At 39.8% G+C, this 24,883-nt stretch overlaps 1 protein-coding gene across 1 annotated transcript in view; it reads right to left on the bottom strand.

The window, feature by feature from the left end:
• Positions 1-1,127: 1,127 nt before the first annotated feature.
• The window catches only part of PDGFRL (platelet derived growth factor receptor like), a 49,370-nt gene continuing 25,614 nt past the window's right edge, over positions 1,128-24,883 (bottom strand). Inside the window, exons 3-6 of the mRNA XM_077814564.1 lie at positions 11,988-12,139; positions 6,324-6,617; positions 5,740-5,879; positions 1,128-1,316 (exon numbers count right to left, since the gene is read on the bottom strand). Coding sequence (XP_077670690.1) covers positions 1,128-1,316; positions 5,740-5,879; positions 6,324-6,617; positions 11,988-12,139 — 775 coding nt within the window. The remainder of the gene's footprint in view (positions 1,317-5,739; positions 5,880-6,323; positions 6,618-11,987; positions 12,140-24,883) is intronic.

Raw genomic sequence — 24,883 nt, forward strand, 5'->3', positions numbered from 1 at the left:
AATAACCTAACTGTGGTTGTTTTCCTTTTTCTATTATACAACCTGCTTTTTGGCAACTCATTCCATAGTGAGAAGCTTAGCTGTTTCTCTCTCTACTAAATTACACAAGTCTACAGATTGCTTACATTTTTGATTCAGGTGTTTCATTTTCATTTATACTAAGATTGGAGTAAATTCACTTAATACAGTCAAGGTAGTTACCAACCTGGCTGATACAGGATCTTTTCTCAATCAGTACTGTAAATCAGTGTGTTCTGCTTATATTCTCCTGTGAAAGATTGCTTATAAATGCCAAGTCATATCTCTACTATGTAGCAATAGTTAAACTCCCATGCTAAAGAGGGTGGGCATTTTAAAATTAACTACATAAGAGCAAGAGCGAGATATACAACTGGAAATACCCTAAGACAAAAATGCAAAATATTTTACCTGTTAACTATAATTTTTTTTAAAAGTACCTCCCTTTAAAAAATGTTCAGTGCTACCACAATTTAAAGTTAGCATGTACTCAATCCTAACCATCTCTCAGGTATGACAGTAAACAGGAAAACCACACACTTATACAACTTTGTCAATATTCAGTGAAGAAATTTAATCAAGGTCTACCAAACCAGAGAAGAGTAATCACTGTTGACTAATTTTCTATAACAAGTGAATCATGACTAAGTTTTAATATTTTTACATGTACAAAGTGTTAAAATCACCACCATGACAAAGAAGAAAATATATCTATGCTGGTGGGTCTACTTAAAAAGTTATTTTATATCCTCCTGTCAGCATTCATGAAAATAATGCACAATCAACATTTTAATAGTGGTTATATTTACCTAACATAAAAGTTATTTGTATATAGACTCTCCCTGCCAAAGATTTATCACTGTATTAGGAGCACTTGGGAGCCACATGCATAATCAGGCTACAAAGGTTTAATACATGGGTTTCAACCCAATTCTCCTGAGTATTGCTAAGCATTAGGATCACTGCTCTCTAATGGAAGTGGAATGTAAGGACATGAGGAGAGAGATATTGACAGAAATCTCCACCTCAGAATTCATAAAAAGAAACTAAAGGGTTAATGTGTCCAATAACATACTGTTTGTTCATTCTGTGTCCACAGACTCCACACATCAGGTCAGTTCAACACGGGTGGCTACTGTGGTTTGTCCTCGTAGATTCTGAGCTGTACAAATATAGTTGCCAGCATCAATGGTTTCAAAATCTTCAATGGCAATAACACTCTTGGAGATTCTTGTGGTATGCCCAATTCCTCTGTTGATCAGCCTCCAAGAATCTTGGATAATCACAGGCCTTTCATACTGTTTTTAAAACATCCACATAAGGAAATGATGATGTATAATTCTGCAAACGCTATTTAGTGACAGTATATTGTTAACAGTATTTCATTTCAAAATCCAAAACACATGCTCAGACATATGAATCTAATCTGAAAGTCAGATTAATTAAGCGAGGAAGCTGAGGGTGTTTAGCAGCCATTACAGCAATTTTCCTAAAATAAAAGCTACAAGCAAGGTTGATCACTACCGTTGTATTCATTTTAGCTTTTCCATTTAGAAATCCCTGTTTTAAATTCACTTTGAGTTTACTCTTGTCCCCTCTTGAAGCCACAACCAAACTGCACGTTCTCCCTCTGCATTCATGCCTTCATTTTAAGTGTTAACACAGCCATCTGTACCCTCTTGTGCTAGATAAGGATAGGAAGACTTTCATTCTGAAATTCCCAGGTACGCAGGTTTGGACTATTTGGCTGATCCAGTACATTTACAACTGTGGCCCTATCTAAACTACAAAAACAGCCACGTTGATATCAGTCAGATTATGGTTGTGGCCCACTTACGTTAATGCTTTTCCCATGCCTGTGTGAACAGATACGATACCTATCTTAGAGAATCATGTTTTAGACTTGGTATCTACTAGGGTGAAAGCTTGGTTCCCTAATGTGGCTGTGGATTTTTTTTTATCCACACAGGATAAAACTGTTACATTATAGTTGGACTGCCACCATTTCTGTAGTGTAGAGAGGACCCTTGTGTTAATTTTACAGCTGACACCGTATTCATCAAGAACTTTCTAGACAGCACAGTATTATACCATCCAAAAGAGTTATTGTGTTGCCCTCCATCAAGCTGTTTCTGAAATATTCAAGCTAAAATGCAAGCAAGGATGTTCAGATAGCTGCCTGTTCCCATGTAAGAGTTGGAAAGCCATTTGGCTGATTTCATGGGAAAAATTCTATCTTGAAAAATCAAAACGTTAAAGGACATTTTCTGTAGGCCAGTGTCCCCTGACACTCACCTCAACCCCCACCATCCAATGAGGTTAGAGACATGGCAGGAATTGACCCAAATGTTTATGTGAAAAATTTGATGTAAAGAACTGAAAACACAAGTCTCTGGTAGCAAATTATGGGGGGGGAGGGGCGGCGCAGGTGTTAAATGCAGCGATATCCTGCGGTCGGATTACAATGTAAATGTCTAGACAGCAATAGCTTTTTCTGTTTGCATCCACAATGCTGGAAACAAAACTTTAACCATGTTGGCTTATGCTACAATAGCAACCAGGACGAACCTGGTAGGAAATGAAAATATCTTCAAGCTCTGCAGTACGTTGACGCCAAAAAGTAAAGAAAATGAAACCCGAACATGTTTAAAGTGTATGCTCTCTCTTCCATAAGAGTGAGGCACCTTTGGAAGGAAAGTAAGATGTATCACATATAAATTAAGAATAGACAGTGTCTCTTTCTAGTGTTAATTTAGTAGCCATTTACAAATGCCAAGATTATTTATACAGGACCTCAGGACATCATATTCACCTTCAGATTAGTTTAATAGGAGAAAAACTGCTAAAAGCCAACTGTCATGGCGTGCAAAGACCAGTACATTAGCCAAAGAGAGTCCAATCTGCACGTATGCACAGGAAAGAGGAGCCAGTGTCTAAGAAGCTGTCTAGTCTGTCTAGTGTCTAAGAAGTTGTCTAGTCAGTTACCCAGGCTACTCTCAACAAGTCAATCAAGCCAGTCATCAATTATTAGTTAAGAGCACGTCACCTGTTAACTGCTAACTGGCAGATTCTTACATCAGCAATAACATTGCAAAATGAATAATCTCAGCTAGAAAATACTGTAAGTAGGGTTGGCAGAATTTGATTTTTTTAATAATTTCAGCAGATAGTAGCGATGTTTATTTTTAAGCTTTTTTTTTAGTTGTTATTGATTTTAAATTTTCACAGTTGTGGGAATTTATGGAGTCAGATAATGAGGGGATCTCAAACATTTAATAACAGTAGGTGTTGAGATTCAAAGAGTTAAAAAGCTCTATAACCGTTAACAAGCAAACTGTCAATATCACATGTCAAAATATACAAAGTAAATATTGTTAAAGCAAACCTTAAGAAGTTCTCAGCATTTCTTACTTTTCCTATCTGGAAATTTTAATTATTATTGATGGAAATATTTTTGTCGGTTTGTGTGTGTATGGTGAAATCAACGTCTACTGACATTTACTGATAAAAATCTAATGCTTCCAAGCCTACTTGAGAGTCTCTTCATTAACTACCTCCTACTTACTTGTCAGCAAAAATATTACATCCCTGAGAAATATAAACAGATAGAAGTTTTAAGAGTTGATGAGCACTTAAGGTTGCCCAAGTGCAAATTCCACAACTACAATTACAAAAAATTCCAGGAAAACACCAGATAAGCCAGCTATCATTCACATGCCTCAGTTGTTGGATTTGTACTAGAGCAACCTTAACTCAAATCCAATCAAGTTTTAGTTTGGAAGAATTTTCCAGTTATTTTATTAGCTATTTCTCAGCCTGGACAGCTAATGATGTTGATAGTATCCTCTCAGTATCCTTCCCCAGCCAGCCCCATTCCTTCACATCTTCCACCCACTCACCTGCTCCTCCACATTCTGCCCTTTCTCTCCATTCAACAAAGTTCAATATAGATCAGTACCTATTTATAAAAGATGCATGAGGCAGCAGTCATAGAGTTGTGAGAAGGTGGAAGAAATGAGGACTCTGAGAAGCAGGGCTGAGCCCCACTTCTTTTCTGTGCCCTCACAACCTCTCTCAACTCCCCTGATCTGAGCCCAATATGCCCTGTCTCTTAGTAGCCTCTGTGCTTTGCAGAAACTGGGCAGGCCGGTAGGAGGAGAGATCTGATGGAACTCAACAGTTCTGGTGGCTTTTTCTTACAGAAAACACAGTGAATATCAAATAATGGGAAGAACACTGTTAAACTGCCCTAGCCCTGAAAACACTGGAGGTTGTAGGGACTGTGGTTCTCAAAAGAAGAAAGAAAGAAAGAATTCAAGGAAAACAATTCAAAAAGGTTGCACTTAAAATAGTTCCTTTGCCAAAAGTTACTAAATATTTGACTAAGACAATATGATACATTGTTAACCTTGCTAGAAGTGTAAACCTCAATGCAACATAAATCACAAAGCTACTGAGACACATCCATAACATTCATTCTTCTTGGGCAGAATACTGACAACAGGATCGTTCCCTTCCAGTTCCAGTATAACCGCTGTAAGCAAAACTGTTTGTTGCAGTAGATGGATGGATGCATGCTGACCACGACTGTCCATATACAGCAAGAGTGATAAATTCATGTATTTGTCAATCTGCAAACTATGCCTAGCACTGTAGCTGCTTATATTTAGGATGTTTTCTTTGGAGAACTTTTATTTTTCCTTATAGAAGCTTAAATTCATCACATACTGATCGTGCCAGAGAGGCATCAGTATCGTTTACACTTATGTACCAACTGTGTTTAACTCTTGGACCTCATGGCCAGCGTGATGAGACCAGAGGAGGAAATTACTGCCAGAACATCCTGCCACCTGAAGTTCAAACCAAGGGCAGGTTTGCAAGTGTAAAGCTATTGTCGACTGTCAGCGTGGTACAGAAGGAGAAGAGTACTTACTGATAACATAAATATCCTCCAATGCTAGGACTACGGAGATCAAAGTGAGTTTGTTGAACTGAACCTCGCAGTAAATGGCACAAACATGTAATAGGCTCCACGTGAGAACCACCACGACCACCACCAACAGCACAAAAGTTTCCAAATGGCTCTTCAGTGGTAGCTCCTCATAGAAGCTTTTGATATGATCCAATGCAACATATAAAGAACAGCAAAAAATTCTCGATGCAACTATGCTTCACCATATCATAATTTTTCCCCAAAGGAGAATGATGACTGCCATCATCAAGAGAATTTCTTAAGCAAGCGACAAATCACTTCTTGTTTGTGAGAAGTTGGTGACCAGGTAAGTGTTCACTGTTTCCCATCATACCTCACCAGCTTGATTTTACCATCCCAGATACAGCTCTCAGGTTAGAGAGCATTTCTACAACTAACTTTGTGCCCTCACTGAGGAAAATGGGCTGAAAATCAATGAGATTGTATGTTGGTTCCTCCTAATATGACCTTACTACCAGGGCCGGCTCTAGGTTTTTTGCCGCCCCAAGCTCCGAGAGCACAACTTCCCAAGCCAAAAAAGAGGATGGCTGGAATGACGCCGCCCCTGGAATTGTGCCGCCCCGAGCACGTGCTTGCTTTGCTGGTGCCTAGAGCTGAGCAATGCACTCTAATCCACCTTGCCTTCCCCAGCTAGAAAACACTGACTGGTATTTAAAATGTTGTATTATGAGAGTTTACTCTTATTAAGAAAAAAAAATGCACTTCCAAGTTAGAATTGTGTGTCTTACCTCTTCCCCTGGGTACTTCCAACTGAATTCTACTTCTACGTCTGGTTCCCCAAGGACTATACAGAGAACATTAACGTTGTCACCACCTTCTGCTTTGTTGGATGATGCCACAATTGTTGTTGATGGTGGACCACTAGGAACTGAATGAAAGGTGTGGGTGGGAGGAAGGAAATAAATGTCCCAAATCAATAAAAATGTTAACAAGTTTTACTTTGATTTATCTTGGCTCTTCCACATTCTCTATTACCCTCTTTAGCTCCAGTTGCTGCTGGAATTTATTATGCACCACAGGTTTCTATCCTGCCACAATAAAATGGTTTACAAGTGTGCACCTAGTTTTTAACTTAATAATATAAGCCTTATGCTTTCCTATATTAGCATAAATTCTGGCAAGATGTTCTACAAACAGATTTAATTTGAAAAGTACATTTTTATTTTAAAAAAATCAGACAATTTGCAAAATTCCATAATTAAAATTAGGGTTTCGGTTTTTTTTCAAATTCACATTTGAAATCTTGCCCTATAAGCAACTCCAGCAAGAGAAGTGGGCTTGAATGTAAATCTATGGTAATCATTCATCTTACCTTCCACATACAGTAATTGATACTTGATGGAAATCTGAGGTGCTCCCTGTGATTCTGCTCTACAATAGACCACTCCTATATGGTCAGAGGTGGGGTGCTGATAGATAAAACCCTTCTTCACATCATAGATAATGTTAGTTCCATCTGTTTTGATTTCTTCTGCTGGAAACTCCCTGTGCAGAGTTACTTTTGCTGATGGGATGGTCACTCTGCAAGGGATTACTGCTGGTTTATCTGGGTTCAGGTAGACAATCTCGAAATAACTGGAAGTAGGTACAAAGAGCTCCCCTTTATCTATATAAGAAAGTAATGCAATATAATATTTAGCTATTCATATCAGAAAAAATTTAAATGTAAATGGTCTTCTAACATATAAAAATGAACATAAGGGAGGAGAAATTTACTAATAATTAAGTTCAGATTTTGCATTAGCGGACATTTATTTCTGTGTCCAAAATATCTGGCAACAATCATTTTAACATACTTTACAATTAATTAAATCTGTCACCATGGACTTGTTTTTTTAAAAAAGTAAAAACATGTCTGACTTGGACAAACTAATATGCAGTTTGGCTTTAATCACTACATTTAGAAAAAAAAGGAATGTAGCCTTCTTTGCCTGTTTCATAAAATGGGGGGAGGGATTGTATCTTTAAAAAAAAGAAAAAAAGGCCATCAACAATTTTGGGATCAGCTTTTGAAACTATGCAGAATTACACGAAAAAGTCCTAATGAGTTATCTGGCTCTACTTAAATTCATCCACCCTTTTTCAAAGGGGAAAGTAGAAAAACACCAGGAGTTTTATTATGGCCTCTGACAGCATTTTATTTTGTATTGTGCTTGGGTACCAGCAGGAAGGTTCCTTGGAAATACCTAAGATTGTAGATACAGACTTTGAAATACTTAATTGTTTTTAGACTCTATGTAACTAAACAATTCAAACATTTTAGTGCTGTTAAGTCATCAAAAACAAGCAGTATTCTAATATGTTGACATATTGCTTATAAATGCAATTGTTAAACTCCTTAATATTTCCAGCCTGAACACTATGTTGTAAGGTGGCTTATCTGATTATTCCAACCTTTTGAAAAGAAAGAGAAGTCAGTGTTCCAAGGTTGTTTCGATAAATGGCTTCCATACAATCCCATGGCTCCAACTTATTTCTGAACCTTATTACAAACAATCTTATCTTAGTCATCTTATGCTATAACACTGAAGCATTTGTCATCTAAAACTGGTTTAGCTCTAATCAGGCTGCAAAGTTTGTTTTATCATTCCTAATGTTTCCCATTAGGATAATAAATTAACCATTTGCATTAATCACTAACAGTGTACTAGGTAATAATACTAGACTGTTATTTGACTTGCATAAAAACTACGGCTGTCAAGAGATTAAAAAAAATAATCTCGATTAATCGCACTGTTAAACTATAATAGAATATCACTTATTTAAATATTTTGGGGTGTTTTCTACATTTTCAAATATATTGATTTCAATTACAACACAGAATACAAAAAGTGTACAGCGCTCACTTTATATTTATTTTAATTACACGTATTTGCACTGTAAAAAAACAAAAGAAATAGTATTTTTCAATTCACCTAATACAAGTACTGTAGTGCAATCTCTTTATCATGAAAGTTGAACTTACAAATGTAGCATTGGGTAAAAAAAAAACTGCATTCAAAAATAAAACTCTAAAATTTTAGAGCCTGCAAATCCACTCAGTCCTACTTCTTGTTCAGCCAATCACTCAGACAAACAAGTTTGTTTACATTTGCAGGAGATAATGCTGCCTGCTTCTTGTTTGCAATGTCACCTGAAAGTGAGAACAGGTGTCAAGGCTGAATCCCCACTCTGTTACCTCTAGTGCAGAAGGTGAGGGCCTGCAAGGATTCTAAAAATTAATATGTGCCACGCCAGGCTTGTATTAAACTCCCAAGGTTACAGCTTTTCTCTGACCTTGGCTTGATAAACGCTGCCACCACCCAAATGCAAAAAAAAAAAAAAAAATCCTTGGACCCAGGAAGGAGCACTTGGGAATTCCTCCCTGTGGGTTACCCTCAAGCCCTTTCACCCCCCTCCGGGGAAGAGATGAGAAAGAAAACAAAGGAAATTAGTTGTTGCCACCAGCTAATTAAAAAGCATATGCACAGACCTCTTAGGACACCAAAAATCCAATCCTGTTCTTAAAAAAAGGCAAATTTTATTAAAAACAAAAAGAAAGAAAATACATCTGGAACTTGGGCTTTTGCTAGATTTTAAAAGAGCAATTCCAAGTATCAAGCACCCAAAATAGCTTTCTTGGGGGTTCAGCTTAAAGGTTATAAGCAAACAAAAGCATCTGGGGTTAGCACAGAGGAAATCCAGAAGCCAAAATAAAAAATAAACCTGATTGTGTCTGTCTAAACATTCCCTATCCAAATAATTTCTTTTAGGTATGGAAGATGAATGTTCACACGTGGTTCAAGCCTTACATAGCATTGCTGCTCCATGTCTCCTTCTCCAGAGAACAACAGACAAAGGGAAAGTTTCTTTCCCAAATTTAAAAGTTCTAGCCTTCCCATTGGCTCTTTCGGTCAGGTGCCCACTCCTTTTCTTTTACCTGTGGGCTTGTTAACCCTTTATCGGTTAAACAAGGAGAAAACAGACACCAAGAGAGATTTTACAGCTAACTGGCTGGCTGGGTGTTCATAAACTGCCCCCCCTTCATTTATCAAATGCCCCCCAAATTACAGACAGTGCTGGCCAGCCTGGTTCAGATCGGGTCCACATCGGCTGGGATTTCTTCCTGGAGGTCTAGGAAACAGAGTTAATAAGATTCATGCACCTCTAATTTTACTAATAATTACATGAAGAACTAAACAGTACTTTTTACATTTCAAGGCCTACACTGACTTAGATTGCAGAGACATTTTTACCCGGATGATTTCTGGGAAACCTTTCTGGAAGAGTGCATCAGCCACTTTGTTAGAGACTCCTGAAATGTACTGTATTTTAAAATCGAAGCCTTGGAGAGCTAAACTCCATCAAATAAGTTTTTTGTTAGGCCACGTCTACACTACCTGCCGAATTGGCGAGTAGTGATCCATCTATCAGGGATCGATTTATCGTGTCTAGTGTTGATGCGATAAATCTATCCCCGATCGCTCTGCTGTCGACTCCGGAACTCCACCAGGGCGAGAGGCGGAAGCAGAGTCGACAGAGGAGCGGCGGCCGTCGATCCTGCGCCGCGAGGACGCGAAGTAAGTGATTCTAAGTCGATCTAAGATACGTCGACTTCAGCTATGCTATTCTCATAGCTGAAGTTGCATATCTTAGATAGATCCCCCCTGGCCCCCAGTGTAGAACAGGCCTTTGTCTCTTTCACTGTGTGAAGCCACCTCAGCATGGTCAGTCTGCAGGTAGAACCACCGTCCCCAAACGTATGGACGTAGCTTCTCCAGAGCATACACAATGGTGTAACATTCTTTTTCAGAGACTGACCAGTGGCTTTCCCTCCCAGAAAGTTTTTTGCTGCGAAACATGACAGGATGGAATTGCTGATCTGGTCCTTCCTGCATTAAAACTGCTCCTACACCACGCACGGACGCATCTGTGGTTATGACGAATGGTTGGTCAAAGTTAGGGGCCCTCAGTACAGGGTCAGACATAAGGGCCATCTTAAGCTGGTTAAAGGCTGTCTGACACTTCTCAGTCCACTGAATGGCATTTGGCTGTTTTTTCTTGGTCAGGTACCCACTCCTTTTCTTTTACCTGTAGGCTTGTTAACCCTTTACAGGTAAAGCAAGCAGAGAATAGACACCAAGAGGGATTTTACAGCTAATTGGCTGGCTGGGTGTTCATAAACAGGGGCTATCCCCCCACCCCCTTAATTTATCACAACAGGCATTCTCATGGCACTGTTGTAGCTGACGCTGGAAGATATTTACATGCCAGATGCACTTAAGATTCATATGTCCCTTCATGCTTCAACCACCACTCGAGGAGCCATGCTGATGACAGGTTCTGCTTGATAACAATCCAAAGCAGTGCGGACCAATGCATGTTCATTTTCATTATCTGAGTCAGATGCCACCAGCAGAAGGTTGATTTTCTTTTTTGGTGGTTCAGGTTCTGTAGTTTCTGCATTGGAGTATTGCTCTTTTAAGACTTCTGAAAGCATGCTCCACACCTCGTCACTATCCGATTTTGGACGGCACTTCAGATTCTTAAACCTTGGGTCGAGCGCTGTAGCTATCTTTAGAAATCTCACATTGGTACCTTCTTTGTGTTTTGTCAAATCTGCAGTGAAAGTGTTCTTAAAATGAACATGTGCTGGGTCATCATCTGAGACTGCTATAACATGAACTATATGGCAGAATGCAGGTAAAGCAGAGAAGGGACATACAATTCTCCCCCAGGAGTTCAGTCACAAATTTAATTAATGCATTTTTTTTTAAACGAGTGTCATCAGCATGGAAGCATGTCCTCTGGAATGGAGGCCAAAGCATAAAGAGGCATATGAATTTTTAGCATATCTGGCACGTAAACGCCTTGCAATACCAGCTACAAAAGTGCAATGCAAATGCCTGTTCTCACTTTCTGGTGACATTTTAAATAAGAAAAGGGCAGCATTATCTCCTGTAAATGTAAACAAACTTGTTTGTCTTAGCAATTGCCTGAACAAGAAGAAGGACTGAGTGGACTTATAGGCTCTGAAATTTTACATTGGTTTGGTTTTGAGTGCAGTTATGTAACACAAAAAAATTTACATTTGTAACTTACACTTTCACGACAAAGATTGCTGTACTAGTATGAGGTGAATTGAAAAATACTATTTCTTTTATCATTTTTACAGTGCAAATGTTTGTAATCAAAAATATACACTTTGATTTCAATTACAACACAGAGTACAATATATGTGAAAATGCAGAAAAACATCCAAAATATTTAATACATTTCTACTGGTATTCTATTGCCAGTAAAACTCTGATTAATCACAATTAGTTTTTGAGTTAATCGCATGAGTTAACTGTGATTAATCAACAGCCCTAACAACAACCATTAATATCTAAGTATGAGGGCAGCGGTTAACTTCAAGCTTTGTGGGCTAGTACATATATTTACAGTAGTGGCTCATCTTATAAGGCTAATGTGTGAGATGCAAAAAACTTGTGTGAAATCCTGACTTCAATGGGGCCAGGATTCCACCCTGGGAATGTAATATGCATGGGGGAAATGCATATTCGCATTAGAATGTCATGAGAAGATGCGTCTTAACATGTTACTTTATTTTCTCCCGCAGAAGTTTATTCAGAAGGAAATAAAACAAGAGGGATGGACTCCTGCATTGTTAAAGTTTTATTGCAGATTCCAAAATTAGAATATTGTATCTGATTTTTGCAAACGATGCACTTTCTGCACCTCTAGACATGGTTTTGGATATATATTTAGAGTAAAGCACAGGGAAGTAGACACACAAATCACATTATTGTTAATTATTTGCTTAATTTCCTGCTCACTCCACCAGAAATGTATCCCTTGGTATCCACTAGGGAACAACGTCTGGATACAGATCATGAAATGGATATGGATAGGAAAATGGAAACGAATATGCTAATCCTGCCTTGTGGACAGATAACCCAGGCATTTCAGTTTATAAACCAAATGAATCCATTACCTGTGAAAAAGATGTACGTTGAGCCAGTTTTAGACTCATCCTTCTTGCAGCTATAGCCATTACACAGAAGAAGCCAGCAACTATATTCACCAGAGTCTGCTGCAGTAGAATTTGCAAGTATCAGCTGACCATATCTGTCAAGCTGCTTAATGCTAGAGAGAACAGAGACATAAAACACAGCCAAGCACACACATATTTCTTTGTACATTTTCTCACTTCATTTCTATTTGGTTTTGACTATTTTCTCTTTCATTCTGTAATTGGCTATTTACTACATCCTTCCCCTAACATGGGCATCATAAAACCCTGATTCTGCAAACACTTGTAAAAAATGAGTAGTCCCACTGAATTCAAGGGTGAAGGATGAGGCTATAACATGTAAGCAAACACATGGTGAAGAACTGGCAAAGCTGTGTTTATTATATGTTTTATTACTATTGTTGGTTTTAGTTTTAAGTTAAGGTTAGAGGGAGGTGAGGAATGGGAAAGTGAATAAAGGAGTGGGAAAAAGAAGGAAGGGAAAGAAACAGATGTTTGAGAATGCCATTTGGGATCAACCCTGAAGCAAAAGAATATCAACATTGCCAGCAAGACATACTAACAGGACTAGCAGGGATCAGAGTGGTATCTGATGATATTCTGGTATATGGATGCTGGGACACATGGCAGAGGCAGTGGCAGATCATAAACATAAGCTTAACCTCATCGGTCTACTAGAAAAAGCCAGGCAAATAAACCTAAAATGAAATAAAAATAAGATGGCATTGTGATTGACTGCAGCACCAGACATGGGTCACTTGCTGACCTCCCAAGGGCTACAACTTGGCCCCCTGATTCAGCAGATGAAGATGTAATCAGTTCAGAGATTATTAGGATTTGTAAGCTATCTGACAAAATTTCTTCCAAGCATCTCAGATGTGTGTGAACTCCTGTGGTGACTACTGGACAAAGATGCAGCCTGGACATGGTTACTTCAACATGATGCAGCCATCACATGTGTCAAGGAGTTAGAGACTGACTATCCCATCCTGAAATACCACTATGTGAACAAAGAGACAACCAGACAATGTGATGCCATGAGACGGTGCATCACTCCTACAAAACTGACAAAAGTGACACTTTTGCATCAAGATTACTATCACCAATGGAATAAAGACAAGCTCAAATGGAAAAGGAGTGTCTGCAATAGTTTGCACATGAACATTTCATCCAGTATGTTCAAAGTTGGGATATCATGGAGTAGAAAATGACCATAAATCACTAGACAGCATTTTAAAAAAGCTACTGCTTGTGATCCCAAAATAGCTTCAGCACATACTTCTGAAAGTCTACAGAACCCTACAGCTTAGATGTATACTACAAGAAAGGGATTAAGATGTGCAAAACCGAGTTCTTATCTAGAGCAGTCTTGCAGCATGAAATTATGGCCACTGAACAAAAATGAGATACTCAATCTAACAGAAACACAGAAAGACATAACTGACTTGGTTGATGCTTTCTTGTCTCAGTTTCAAGGCAGGAGATGGACAGAGCCTGTGAAGAAACCAAACTACACAAGACAAAGGTTTACAAGTGCTCATGTCCATCGTTCTGTCAGGATGGCCAAACACCGGAGGAGAACTACCATCTTCTTCTCAAAAATACTGGAACTATTGAGATCAGATGAGCATCCAAGACAGTTTCCTATATAAAGGCAGTCGAATCCTAATACGTAGATCACAGAGAACAGAAACTCTTTCAAGAAAACATCAGAGCCATTCTGGATAGAAGTCTGAATCCAGAAACCCAGAGATGCTATATAATGGCCAAGGATTTCAGAGACCTGGTGAGCTCTTTTGATACATGTGGGGCAATGCAGGCCACGCAGCAAAAAGAGACAATGAAAATACACAGCATCCCCAACAGATCTTGAAGCAAATTAGGAATGGACTTTTTCACCATGAACTACAAAAACTACCTCATTATTGTAGACTGCTGTTGGGAACTAGATGAACTGTCAGACTCTATTGCAGTGCCTATCATGTACACAGCAGTGAAGGAATTCAGTGGGCATGGCATCCTAAACTGTGTCACTTCAGACACACCATATCAGCAGTTAACATTGCTAAGACTGTATTAAAGAAATCTGCAAAAAGCCAAGAAAATATGACAAGCCATTTTTGAAAAGGAAAAACACTCCCATGGAAGGCCTTAATAGCAGCTGGTACAATGCTTGATGTGGATGTGTGCCACGAACCCTCCAACTGCCAACTGTCAAAGGGGTTACAGGAATATCCTGATTCTGTTGTGTACATTCTGGTTCAAATAATGTCATGTGAGGTCTCAAATGAAAGCCAGGGTCACAGTGGTTATTAGTATCACTGTGAGGTGTATGTTCAGATACTATGTAAGGAGTTTGTGTGTGTATGTGTGTGTGTGTGTATATATATATATATAAAAATATATCTATATAACCTATATATATATATAACCTGATATAACCTGTAACATATTTTCAGTGTGCGAGCGCGTGTGTGTATACACACACACACACACACAGAAAATATGTTCTTAGAGTCTGTACCAATGTATAAGGCACAAATAAAGGTGAGAAACAGGTTTTCTGTCAGACAAAAGATGTTTATTCATCTACCTGATTATATGTAAATTGAGTATTATCATTCACAATGGTTCACCTATCACCAGTCTGAACTGAATAAAAATTAAGGATTTTGAGATCTTCAGAGGGAAAAAAATCTAACAGAAAGAGAAAAGGAGCAGTGGAATGAGGGAACCCTATCTGATGGGTGCACTTCAGAGGTTCGCTTGACTATATTTGGAGGTCAGAGAAAACACCTAGGCACCTTTCACTGAGGATGCAAAAGGACTGCGATTTTGCTTCATGAGAAAGGGGTCTCAATGCTGGTTGAAGATGATGAAGAGAACTTTGGGCGAGATAAAACTTCTCTAGACAGGACGTTAACCTGTTAGTTAAAAACATGACAGGCCTTCTGGAGACTAAACTTGTTTTATTTGTTTGGTTCCGATATTTTTATTCACTATCACTTGATATAGTTGTAGTTAAAACAAGAATAAGTTTAATTGCTATGGGGGTCCTGAAACACACCTTACAAGCTGGTGTGTTCTGTTCCTTAGGGCACAGCGCAGCTAGTAATCCTGTGAGTATTCAGTGGAACAAGGGTTAGACACTACAGGGAATGCTCCAAGTATTTGGGGATTGATGTGTGCCTATTGATACCTATACAGAGAGAGCCAGGCATCCAGAAGTTTGGAAAGTGGTGTTTGAGTTGCCAGGGGCTGGTGGTTTCAAGGAGCTTATCCACAGCAGGCACAGACAACTTCACGCTAACGGGAGGTAGTGGTATGGTACCTCACCACCCTGAGTACCCCTTAGAGTGAAGAATGGTGAGATCTGATCAGCAGGATATGGAAGGAACCCAGATCGATAAGCAATGGATAGATATCAGAACTGACTCTCAAAACACCATACTACCAGTAGAACCAAGTGCAAGGCAGTCTCCTGTCATCACAAGAGAACTCAGGTTTGGGCCAACATCAAAACACCTGCAAAGTATACACAATGTACAATACTAAGACATGAAGGAACAATCCTGCCAAAACCAGAAGGAAATTCCTTAGTTGCCAAGCAAATTAAGAGTTAGTCCATTAAAAAAAAAGAGAGTTGTTAAGTGTGATGATGTAGATTTTAAAGGAGGTATATTAAAATTTTAACTAAGTAGGTAATGGTATTTGTGACACTGAATCCCATATTCTTCATAGTATTATTATTATGATTATGGCATAACTATGATGTATTTTATGCAAGACAGCTCATATAAGATATAATTGAAAAGGTTATGATTCACTGAATATGATTATCCTATTTGTATGTATGTATCATTTTGGTATATGAAGTTAGGAATATTGTCTATGCATCTATTCCAAATGATGAATGAAGTGAGCTGTAGCTAACGAAAGAAAGCTTATGCTCAAATAAATTGGTTAGTCTCTAAGGTGCCACAAGTACTCCTTTTCTTTTTGCGAATACAGACTAACAAGGCTGTTACTCTGAAACCTATTCCAAACGTGTTTACACCTGGGGAATGCCCTCTGGGCAGAATGCAATCAGTCTAGATGGCTGGCTGGGAAGGGCCATTAGGAAGAATAATAGGTCATAGATTATGTTAATCTCCCACCAGGGTGCCTTCCTGAAGACCCTACAAACAGCCTCCAAGTCATGGGGAAGCTATTTATCATAACACAGCCAAGAGATTCCACACAAGGCAGGTGAGGATAATTTCCGTGTAAAGGGATTGCAGGATGCATCCTGTTCAATCCCTGCATTCTATTTGGTTGCTGAAGACACCAGTATTCACTGCTGAAAGTCTGGTGTTTTGTGAAAAAGTGGGACATCAAACCAGAGAATTTCTTTTTGTTAATTATTTGTGGGCTGGTGCAATCATTAGCTGCATTTGTACACAGAGCCCTTAAGTATTATGAAAACAGACAGCTATTAACAGCGAAAGTACTGGTTTCAGAGTAGCAGCCCTGTTAGTCTGTATTCGCAAAAAGAAAAGGAGTACTTGTGGCACCTTAGAGACTAACCAACTTATTTGAAAAAAGAAAAGGAGTACTTGTGGCACCTTAGAGACTAACCAATTTATTTGAGCATGAGCTTTCGAAAGCTCATGCTCAAATAAATTGGTTAGTCTCTAAGGTGCCACAAGTACTCCTTTTCTTTTTGCGAATACAGACTAACACGGCTGTTACTCTGAAACCAACAATTTATTTGAGCATAAGCTTTCGTTAGCTACAGCTCACTTCATCGGTAGCTCACGAAAGCTTATGCTCAAATGAATTTGTTAGTCTCTAAGGTGCCACAAGTACTCCCTTTTCTTTTAGCGAAAGTACTGTGATTTTCTCATGATTTTATGGGGCACAATTCATTACTTCTGAATGCTTGGGGTTGGCAATAGTGCAGTGATAACCAACCAAAAGGTGGCAAAAGAAAACAAATGTTTTAAGTGACATAATTGAAAAGTAATACAGACTTACTGTTAACATCCAATGAACTAACACTTCTTGTATACACAAAACCAAGTTATGATTATTTTCAATCAGAATAACAAACTCCCCATGGCACACCAGGCCTTCCTGTGCGTGATTTTATATATAAATACACACACACACATACATATATGTGCTCAGGGGTGTTAAATTATGTTGCTAGTTTTTAATTCTTTCGTTTTCTTAGGGCACGTCTACACTACAGCTGATACAGTGGCACAGCTGCAGCGTTGTAATATAGACGCTTTCTACATCAACAGAAGGGATTTTTCCACTGATGTGGTTAATCCGGGTCTCCAAGATGTAGTAGCTAGGTTGAGAAGAATGCAAGAATCTACAGCAGGAATTATGTCTACATAACTACACCATTCAGCCCTGAGCAACATAGCTAGGTTGACCTAATTTTTAAGTGTAGACTAGGCCTGAATTAAATTCTTTGCATTAAGCCATTGTAAGACACTATAAAGTTCTGTTGTACAGTTCGAGATGTAGTGAAAAACTGATTACAGTTTGCAAAAAGAAAAGGAGTACTTGTGGCACCTTAGAGACTAACCAATTTATTTGAGCATGAGCTTTCGTGAGCTACAGCTCACTTCATCAGATGCATACCGTGGAAACTGCAGCAGACTTTACATATACACAGAGAATATGAAACAATACCTCCTCCCATTGTTTCATATTCTCTGTGTATATATAAAGTCTGCTGCAGTTTCCACGGTATGCATCTGATGAAGTGAGCTGTAGCTCACGAAAGCTCATGCTCAAATAAATTGGTTAGTCTCTAAGGTGCCACAAGTACTCCTTTTCTTTTTGCGAATACAGACTAACATGGCTGTTACTCTGAAACCTGATTACAGTTTGTGATTACATAAACATATGAACTGTAAGATATTCAATACTAAACGTTTACAGTACAGAGAAGCAATTATGCCAGAGGAACTTTACCTCTGCCAGTTAATGCAGACTGCCAAACCCAGCCAATCAAAAGAAATAAGGTCACTGTTAATTAATTCATGATACAATGTGTTCTATTTAATCGCCTACAAGCCATCCAGTAATCAATGGAAATTTCCTGGTGAGATGGCCAACATTAAACATGTAATCCTATATCTGCAATAATTAAAGCTTTGAGACTTGTAACATTACTATCAAACAGCAGTGGAATAAATAGGGTTTTTTACTAAATAAACTATAAATGACAACTGAAATATAACTGATTAGAGTTCACAGAACAATCTTTATGTGCGGTCTTCACTTGAATGGATTTTAGAGTTGTGAAAGTCTGAATCAGGATTCAAATATTTGCTATGTTCCACACCATTTGAGCTAAATGTTTTTTATTCAAAATATTCAGACAGTTTAAAGTAAGGTGACTAAGCTAGGTCAATATGCTGATTCTATAAATTCACCTTATTAAAATCAAGTAATCGTTTTAGTTATGGTGATCTGTGAATGTCACAAACCAAATTTTCAAAACTGCCTCTAAATTTCCCTGTGCATGTTTTTACTCCTGAAGGAATTGTGCACCAAAAAAATAAAAATTATGTGCACAATATTTTAAAATTCTGCAAATGTTTTTTTGTCAGTAAATAAATGTGAAGCCACCAGCATGGCAGTGGGAAGCACTAGCCCCTGGCTGCATGGAGGTGGGAGATCACCCTGTAGGGCCCTTCCCCTCTCTCCTAGTCTCCCAGGATAGAGACTTGGTGTTGAGGCTGCACTGGACCCTGACACAGGACAAGGGCTGCTCCAGAAACACCCTGGGGCCCTGCCTCTCTGCGCCATGCACATCAGGTGTGGGGTAAGAGGGTTCTGTGTGGGGCAATCTGGGTGCGGGCAGCTCAGTAGGGGGTCCAGGTGCAGAGGGGATCTGGATGCATAGGGGCTCATTCAGGGGTTCTGAGGCAATGGACTCTGCAGGGGGAGTCTAGGTGAAGGTGTTTGGGGCTCAGCAGGAGGGGGTCTGGGTGTGGGGGGCTCAGCACAGGAGTCCGGTTGCTGGGAGAGTGGGTCTTGGTGGGGTTGGTGTCAAGGTGCAGAGGGGTGGGGCTCATCATGGTGGGGGTTTGATGGGCCTGCTTAAGGGGGAGCCCCAGCTGCTGCTGCTCCTGCTAAGGGAACACAGTGCATGCTGGGCTCCTGCTCCCCACCCCAATTTTTCTATCCCCTTCTCTTCCCTATCTCATCCTCCTTCCTTTCCCCCCTGTCCCTTGCCCTCTCCTCTCCCTTCCCTATCTCACCCTCCTTCCTTCCCACCTATCTCCCTCCCCCTTTTACTATGCCCCACTGCAGGCATTCACTGTTGTACAGAAAGTTGGAAGGCTCTCAGCACACAGGAGCAAGACTGGCACTAGGACCCAGGAGGCGACTTCCATATTCAGAGTCAGTGAAGGGAGAAACAGCCTCCTTCAGGGGGGCAGCTCTGTGCTGGCAGAAATGGGGGGAAGGGTGGCAGTGGCAGGTGACACTGTTAGCCCCACCACACCTGTTGCGGGGGGGTGGGAGGGAAGGCAATGCCACCCCAATCTATAACCACAGGCATCCCCAACACACAGCACAGCACAACTTCCCTTTGCTTCCCCACCATTTTCTGTGGAGAAGCAAAGAAATGGGGGGTGGGGGGGGGAAGAGGAGAAGAGATATAAATTCCATGCACATGCAGTGGTGCAGAATTCCCCCAGGAGTAATGTTTTAGACACCTGCAACACAGAATTGTGCATGCAGATTAGGGAGAAAACAGGAAACAGTCAGTCAGTCCTTCTCCTCTCAGTGCAAACAGATAGCTAACATTAATGCAGGCATATTGGGAGAAGAATATACACCACTCTTGCTATTTAGTGCAGGCAATAAGTTCCAGCGTTCAAACTCCAGAGCATCTGAAGTGGGGATGGAATTTAACATGAACGGGTGCAACTCCCGGTTAAACTAGGGGGAGTCTGTGGCTGCTTAGAGCTGGGCTGTATTTTACCCTCTGTGTTTTTCTTCCAGGCCAATCAAAAACATCCGACACAATAAAAATATGTAAGGTTTCTTTCCAAGAGCTAGGATTTTACCATGTGCAGGGTCACAACGTAGAGATGAAGAGTACTTTGTCAGCTCTGCTTATAACGGTTGTTTGGGTTGCTCCCCCATACTGGTGGTTTGGATTACAAGAAAAAGTATCAGTAGTATTTCCCAGTGGTGAGGGGAGTCTGGAAGGCTCTGTTCCCAACTCTACCGCTGCCACAATGTGACCTTGGGCAAGTCATTTAGGGTGGAAGTTTCCAAAGGGAATAGGTACCTAACTCTCTCTGATTTTCAATGGGAATTGGGTGCCTAATTCCACTGATTGCTTTTGAAAATCTCTCTCTAACCAATCTAGAACATAGCAACAATTAATGATGCTTACCCAACTTTGAAAAGAGCTTAGAGACACAGAGCTGAAGGCCAGAAGGGACCACCAGATCATCTAGTCTGACCTTCACCACCATCACAGGCAACCATCACCACTCAGCACCTGCACACTAAACTCAACAACCAAAATTATACCGAAGTATTACAGCCTACAGAAGACTAAGCTATTACATGCCACAGGTAGAGAATAGGAGGGCCTGAGCTGCACCACAGCCAAAGGCAAAACCTCCTACCTCCACACCACAGCACCCCCTAGGTCACTACCAATCCTACAAGGGGAAAGCTCCTTCCCAACTCCACATATGGCAATCAGACCCTGAGCAGGTGAGCAAGAACCAGCCAGCCAAGCACCAGAGAGAGAGATGCTCTGTGACATATCAGAGCCCTGGCTTATCCCATCCAGTGTCTCATTTCTAGCTGTGGCCATCTCTGATGTTTCAGAGGAAGGAAACCCAATAAAAAAACCAAAAACAAAAATAAACCACCGCGGAATACATTTGGAGGGGAGCGGGGGAAGGGACCCCTCCAGATGACCAGCTGAAGCCCTGAAGCATTAGATTTAGAAACACAGGACATAAATCTCAAGATACTGAGATGAAAAGTGCTGTAAAGTATGTAAGACTATGGCTATTGTTATTAACAGATCCATGGGGGAGGTGGGGAGGGAAGCAGAGACAGCACAGAGCAGCACTTCTCCTGCTGGTTAGGGGAAACAAAACAAAACACAGCCTTTAGTAGGAGCAGGAGCAGGCCTGAAATCAACTGGGGTTTTGCACTGATTTCAGTGGGAGTGAGATCAGCTCCTATGTTTATTATTAGGCCATTTATACAACATATATCCTCTCGAATGCTATAAGGGGTACGTGTACACAGCACTAAGGAGCAAGCCTCTCAGCCCTGATTGGCAGACTCAAGCTAGGGGGCTTGCACTCGTGGTCTAAAATTAGCTTTACAGACAGTGTTTGAAGTTGCAGCTCCAGCTGGAGCTTGGGCTCTGAAGCCTATGCCTAGGCTCCAGCCAGAGCCGCAACGTCCAAGTGTTACCTACACAGCTATTTTCAGAGCGCTCCCTAGTCTGTCATCTCTGGCTGGGAGGCTCACTCCAAAATGCTGTGTAGACGTACCCATGATGTTAAATCATGGCCAGCGTGGCACTGAAGAGGCTGTCTGTCCACAACTGGACTGGAAGTTGGTGACCACATGACACACAAGACTGCATGGACATTTAAAGCTAGAAAGGCAGATTCTCCCTTTTATCAGAGCGCCACACTCGAGGGCAACTAGAAGGGCATCAGAGAGCCAGTTATAGCTTCCTGATTCTAGGGGCTGGTCTGTGCTGGCCCCAACATAAAGTAGAGCAGGCTCAGGTGCCTAAGGGAGCCTTTGCCAATAGAGTTCTGTCACACACTCCTTCCCCACCTCTTACTTTCACCCACACTCCATAGCTGTGGCTCTACATTTAAATTCAGTATTTTCCTCCTGCCCTTTCAACACTGACAAATGCATTGACCATAAAATACTGTATGTGAGGTGTTGTACAGAATTTAGTTTTATTCAGATCTGACAAATGGAAGAATCCATACATAAAGGAATGTAATGGCAGTTCTGTTTCCATGATACAGTCACCCCACATTGCACCCAAGCATCTGGTTTGCATTAGAGAGACTGGCAAGTTAAAAATCATGGTTTTAAAAAGAAATTGTCTGTAGCTGTCACAAGTTACTTTGGATTTTAATAATCTAATTTGATTTTCAGTACTTTGTTAATACTAATCAATACTAATTTGCTGGAGGGGAAAAGGAATTCTTGGACATTAGAAATTGACTAGTCAGTTTCACTTGAGTTTATAGTCAAATTCTAGTTTTTCATTTTCAGGTTCTCAGTTGTGCCATGCTGAAATGTTTGGGTCACAAATGCTTAAAAGGGGAATGTTTCTATGTTAAAAATATGTACAATGGAATTTTAAAAGAAATAATGGAAATATTTAAATAGATTATTTTAAACTATAAGACATTTATATTTGAATATCTGAGGGCAAATTTGACTTGAAAGTGTCCCTTTACAATCGGTTGGTTGGTTTTCGCTTTAAGGATTTTACATGAGATGTGTATCTATACTAAAATACCCATAAAGAAGAAACATTATCAAGAATGAGGTGTCAAAATATACCTGCTGTAGAATAAGATATTGAAAAGTAGCATCCCCAATTACTAGGAGCACCTTAAACAAATCATTAGTCAATAGCAAGATATGTAATGAGTTCTATTATTCACACATCACTAACTAAACTTCTAAAGTCCTGTCCTAGCAAGCATTCACATCAGCGTAAAACCTGAAAAAGTGATGTTGTTATTGTTGTGCCCATATTCTGCTCAGGAATTTGGAAGGGATATCTCCCACAAATTTAAGAGACAAAAATTCTCCCTCTCTCTTTTTCTTTCATTGCAGAATTTTACAAATGTTAGTAGTTGCAGAAATATTCAAGACTGTGAAAGTGTCTAGTTTCCAAATGCAAAAAAAAAAAAAAAAAAAAATCACCTCCATCTCATCCTAACAGAAGTGTTCTCATTACAGTGTATTTACAAAGCCTGAAATACATCTGTAAAATAACTAAGAAGCCATATCCACTATCACTATGACACAATTTTCTTCTTATAATTATATCCTTCTTATAAATCACCTTTGTCTTTTAAAATATTATCCAGGCTGCAGTCTTCCCCTTATCATGTTGGTGGGTTGAATGCCTGATAAGAATAGAGTGGAGCCAAAATGTCTGGCTCTTATCCGCACCCCCCTCACTTTTGTATTTTCTGTGGGTGGGTACAATCTCTGATTGCCAAATTTAAATTAGCACAAAACCACATGGTTTCCCTCCTCCCAAGGAACTCCTTATCGTATACAGAAAGGAAATAAAACTCATCTTCAAAGAGAGAGCTCTCCCCCAAGACCTCCCATGCTAAAACACCCTCTTGGCATCAGATCAGGTACTACAATAATATCCTCAAGACTCAAAAAGATTTCAGCTGCTGCCAGCGACTTTGTTTCTATAAACTCAATTCTGGACGGGGCTGACTGCCCTCAAGTCTTTTTGTAGCTACTGGAAGTTGAGGGTATCAGTACCTTAAGGATCAGGCTCCCTCCAAGAACAATTTTCAGCTTTATTTTTCAGACTCTTATTCTTATAGTTTTCCAGCACAGCTGTTTGAACTATTCCCCAAAGACCCATTGTTTCTGCATAGAATTCTGTTTCACATAATGTTTTTGCCAGCCTTAGTGCTTTACTGAGATATGTATCCGGGTACCTCACAATCTTTTTAAATGCATTTTACCCTCAACAGCCCTGTGTAGTCAGAAAGCCAAGAGTTAGGAGAACCCATGGCACTTTTCACAAGAATAAGGGTATTAAACCTGGTGTCTTGGTAAAATTCCAGTGCAGTCTGTAAATCTATGCACATATATAGCTCTCATCACCATAATAGGAGTGCCCCACAGCACTCTGAAGTAGGGACATATTATCCCCATTTTATAGTTGGAGAACTGAGGCACAGGGTACGTTAAGTGACTTGGCCACATACAAAGTCTGTGGCTCAGGCAGGGCTTGAACCTACATCTCAAGTTCCAGTCCAGACCCTAACCACTAGACCATCCTTACTTTCTTAAGAGAGGGAGTGTGCAAACAAATTCCCTCCACAGGGTCAATAAACTATAGTAATCTTAATTTCAGTTCTATAGCGTTGTTCAGTTTTGTATTGTAGTTTTACAAAGCTTCTGTTGTTCACCTCTAATGTGGCTAGGTTTCACTGGTGGCTAAAGTGATCTGACTGCTTTAGTATCCTCCATTAAAAAAAGGTACTATCAATATACAGTAAGTTTTTGTTATGTGATACATTTTATTGGATTCAAGCTGTAATAAATTGCTATGACAAAAAAAACTATTCACTATCAGAGTTATAATTTACCAGGGGACATTGTATTAAGGCCTTTCTCTCTGTGTGGATTAAAGAATAGCAGCAAGGGTAATTACTAGCTAAAAGTATTGTTTGGATAGTTTTAAAAATCCCATATCTGTCAACATTTACAACATAAACAACGAGAAGTCCTTGCATCACCTAAGAGACTAACATTTGTTTGGGCACATGCTTTCACCCAAATAAATTGGTTAGTCTCTAAGGTGCCGCAAGGACTCCTACTTGTTTTTGCTGATACAGACTAACACGGATACCACTCTGAAACCATTTACAACATAGTGTATCTTAATTATATATCTGCATTTGAGTCAAAGAGAAAGTGATGCTTTCCATTAACCAACATATCAGTCACAGCAACTTCACCTTGCAAAACTGCAGGGAAACTAAGCGGATATATTCGAATTTTATTGACAGTAAAACTACTGAACTAAACATTGATAGGATTGTTGCAAATGAAGGCACTACCTG

Source organism: Eretmochelys imbricata, chromosome 4, assembly GCF_965152235.1.
Source record: "Eretmochelys imbricata isolate rEreImb1 chromosome 4, rEreImb1.hap1, whole genome shotgun sequence".
Lineage (NCBI taxonomy): Eukaryota > Metazoa > Chordata > Testudines > Cheloniidae > Eretmochelys > Eretmochelys imbricata.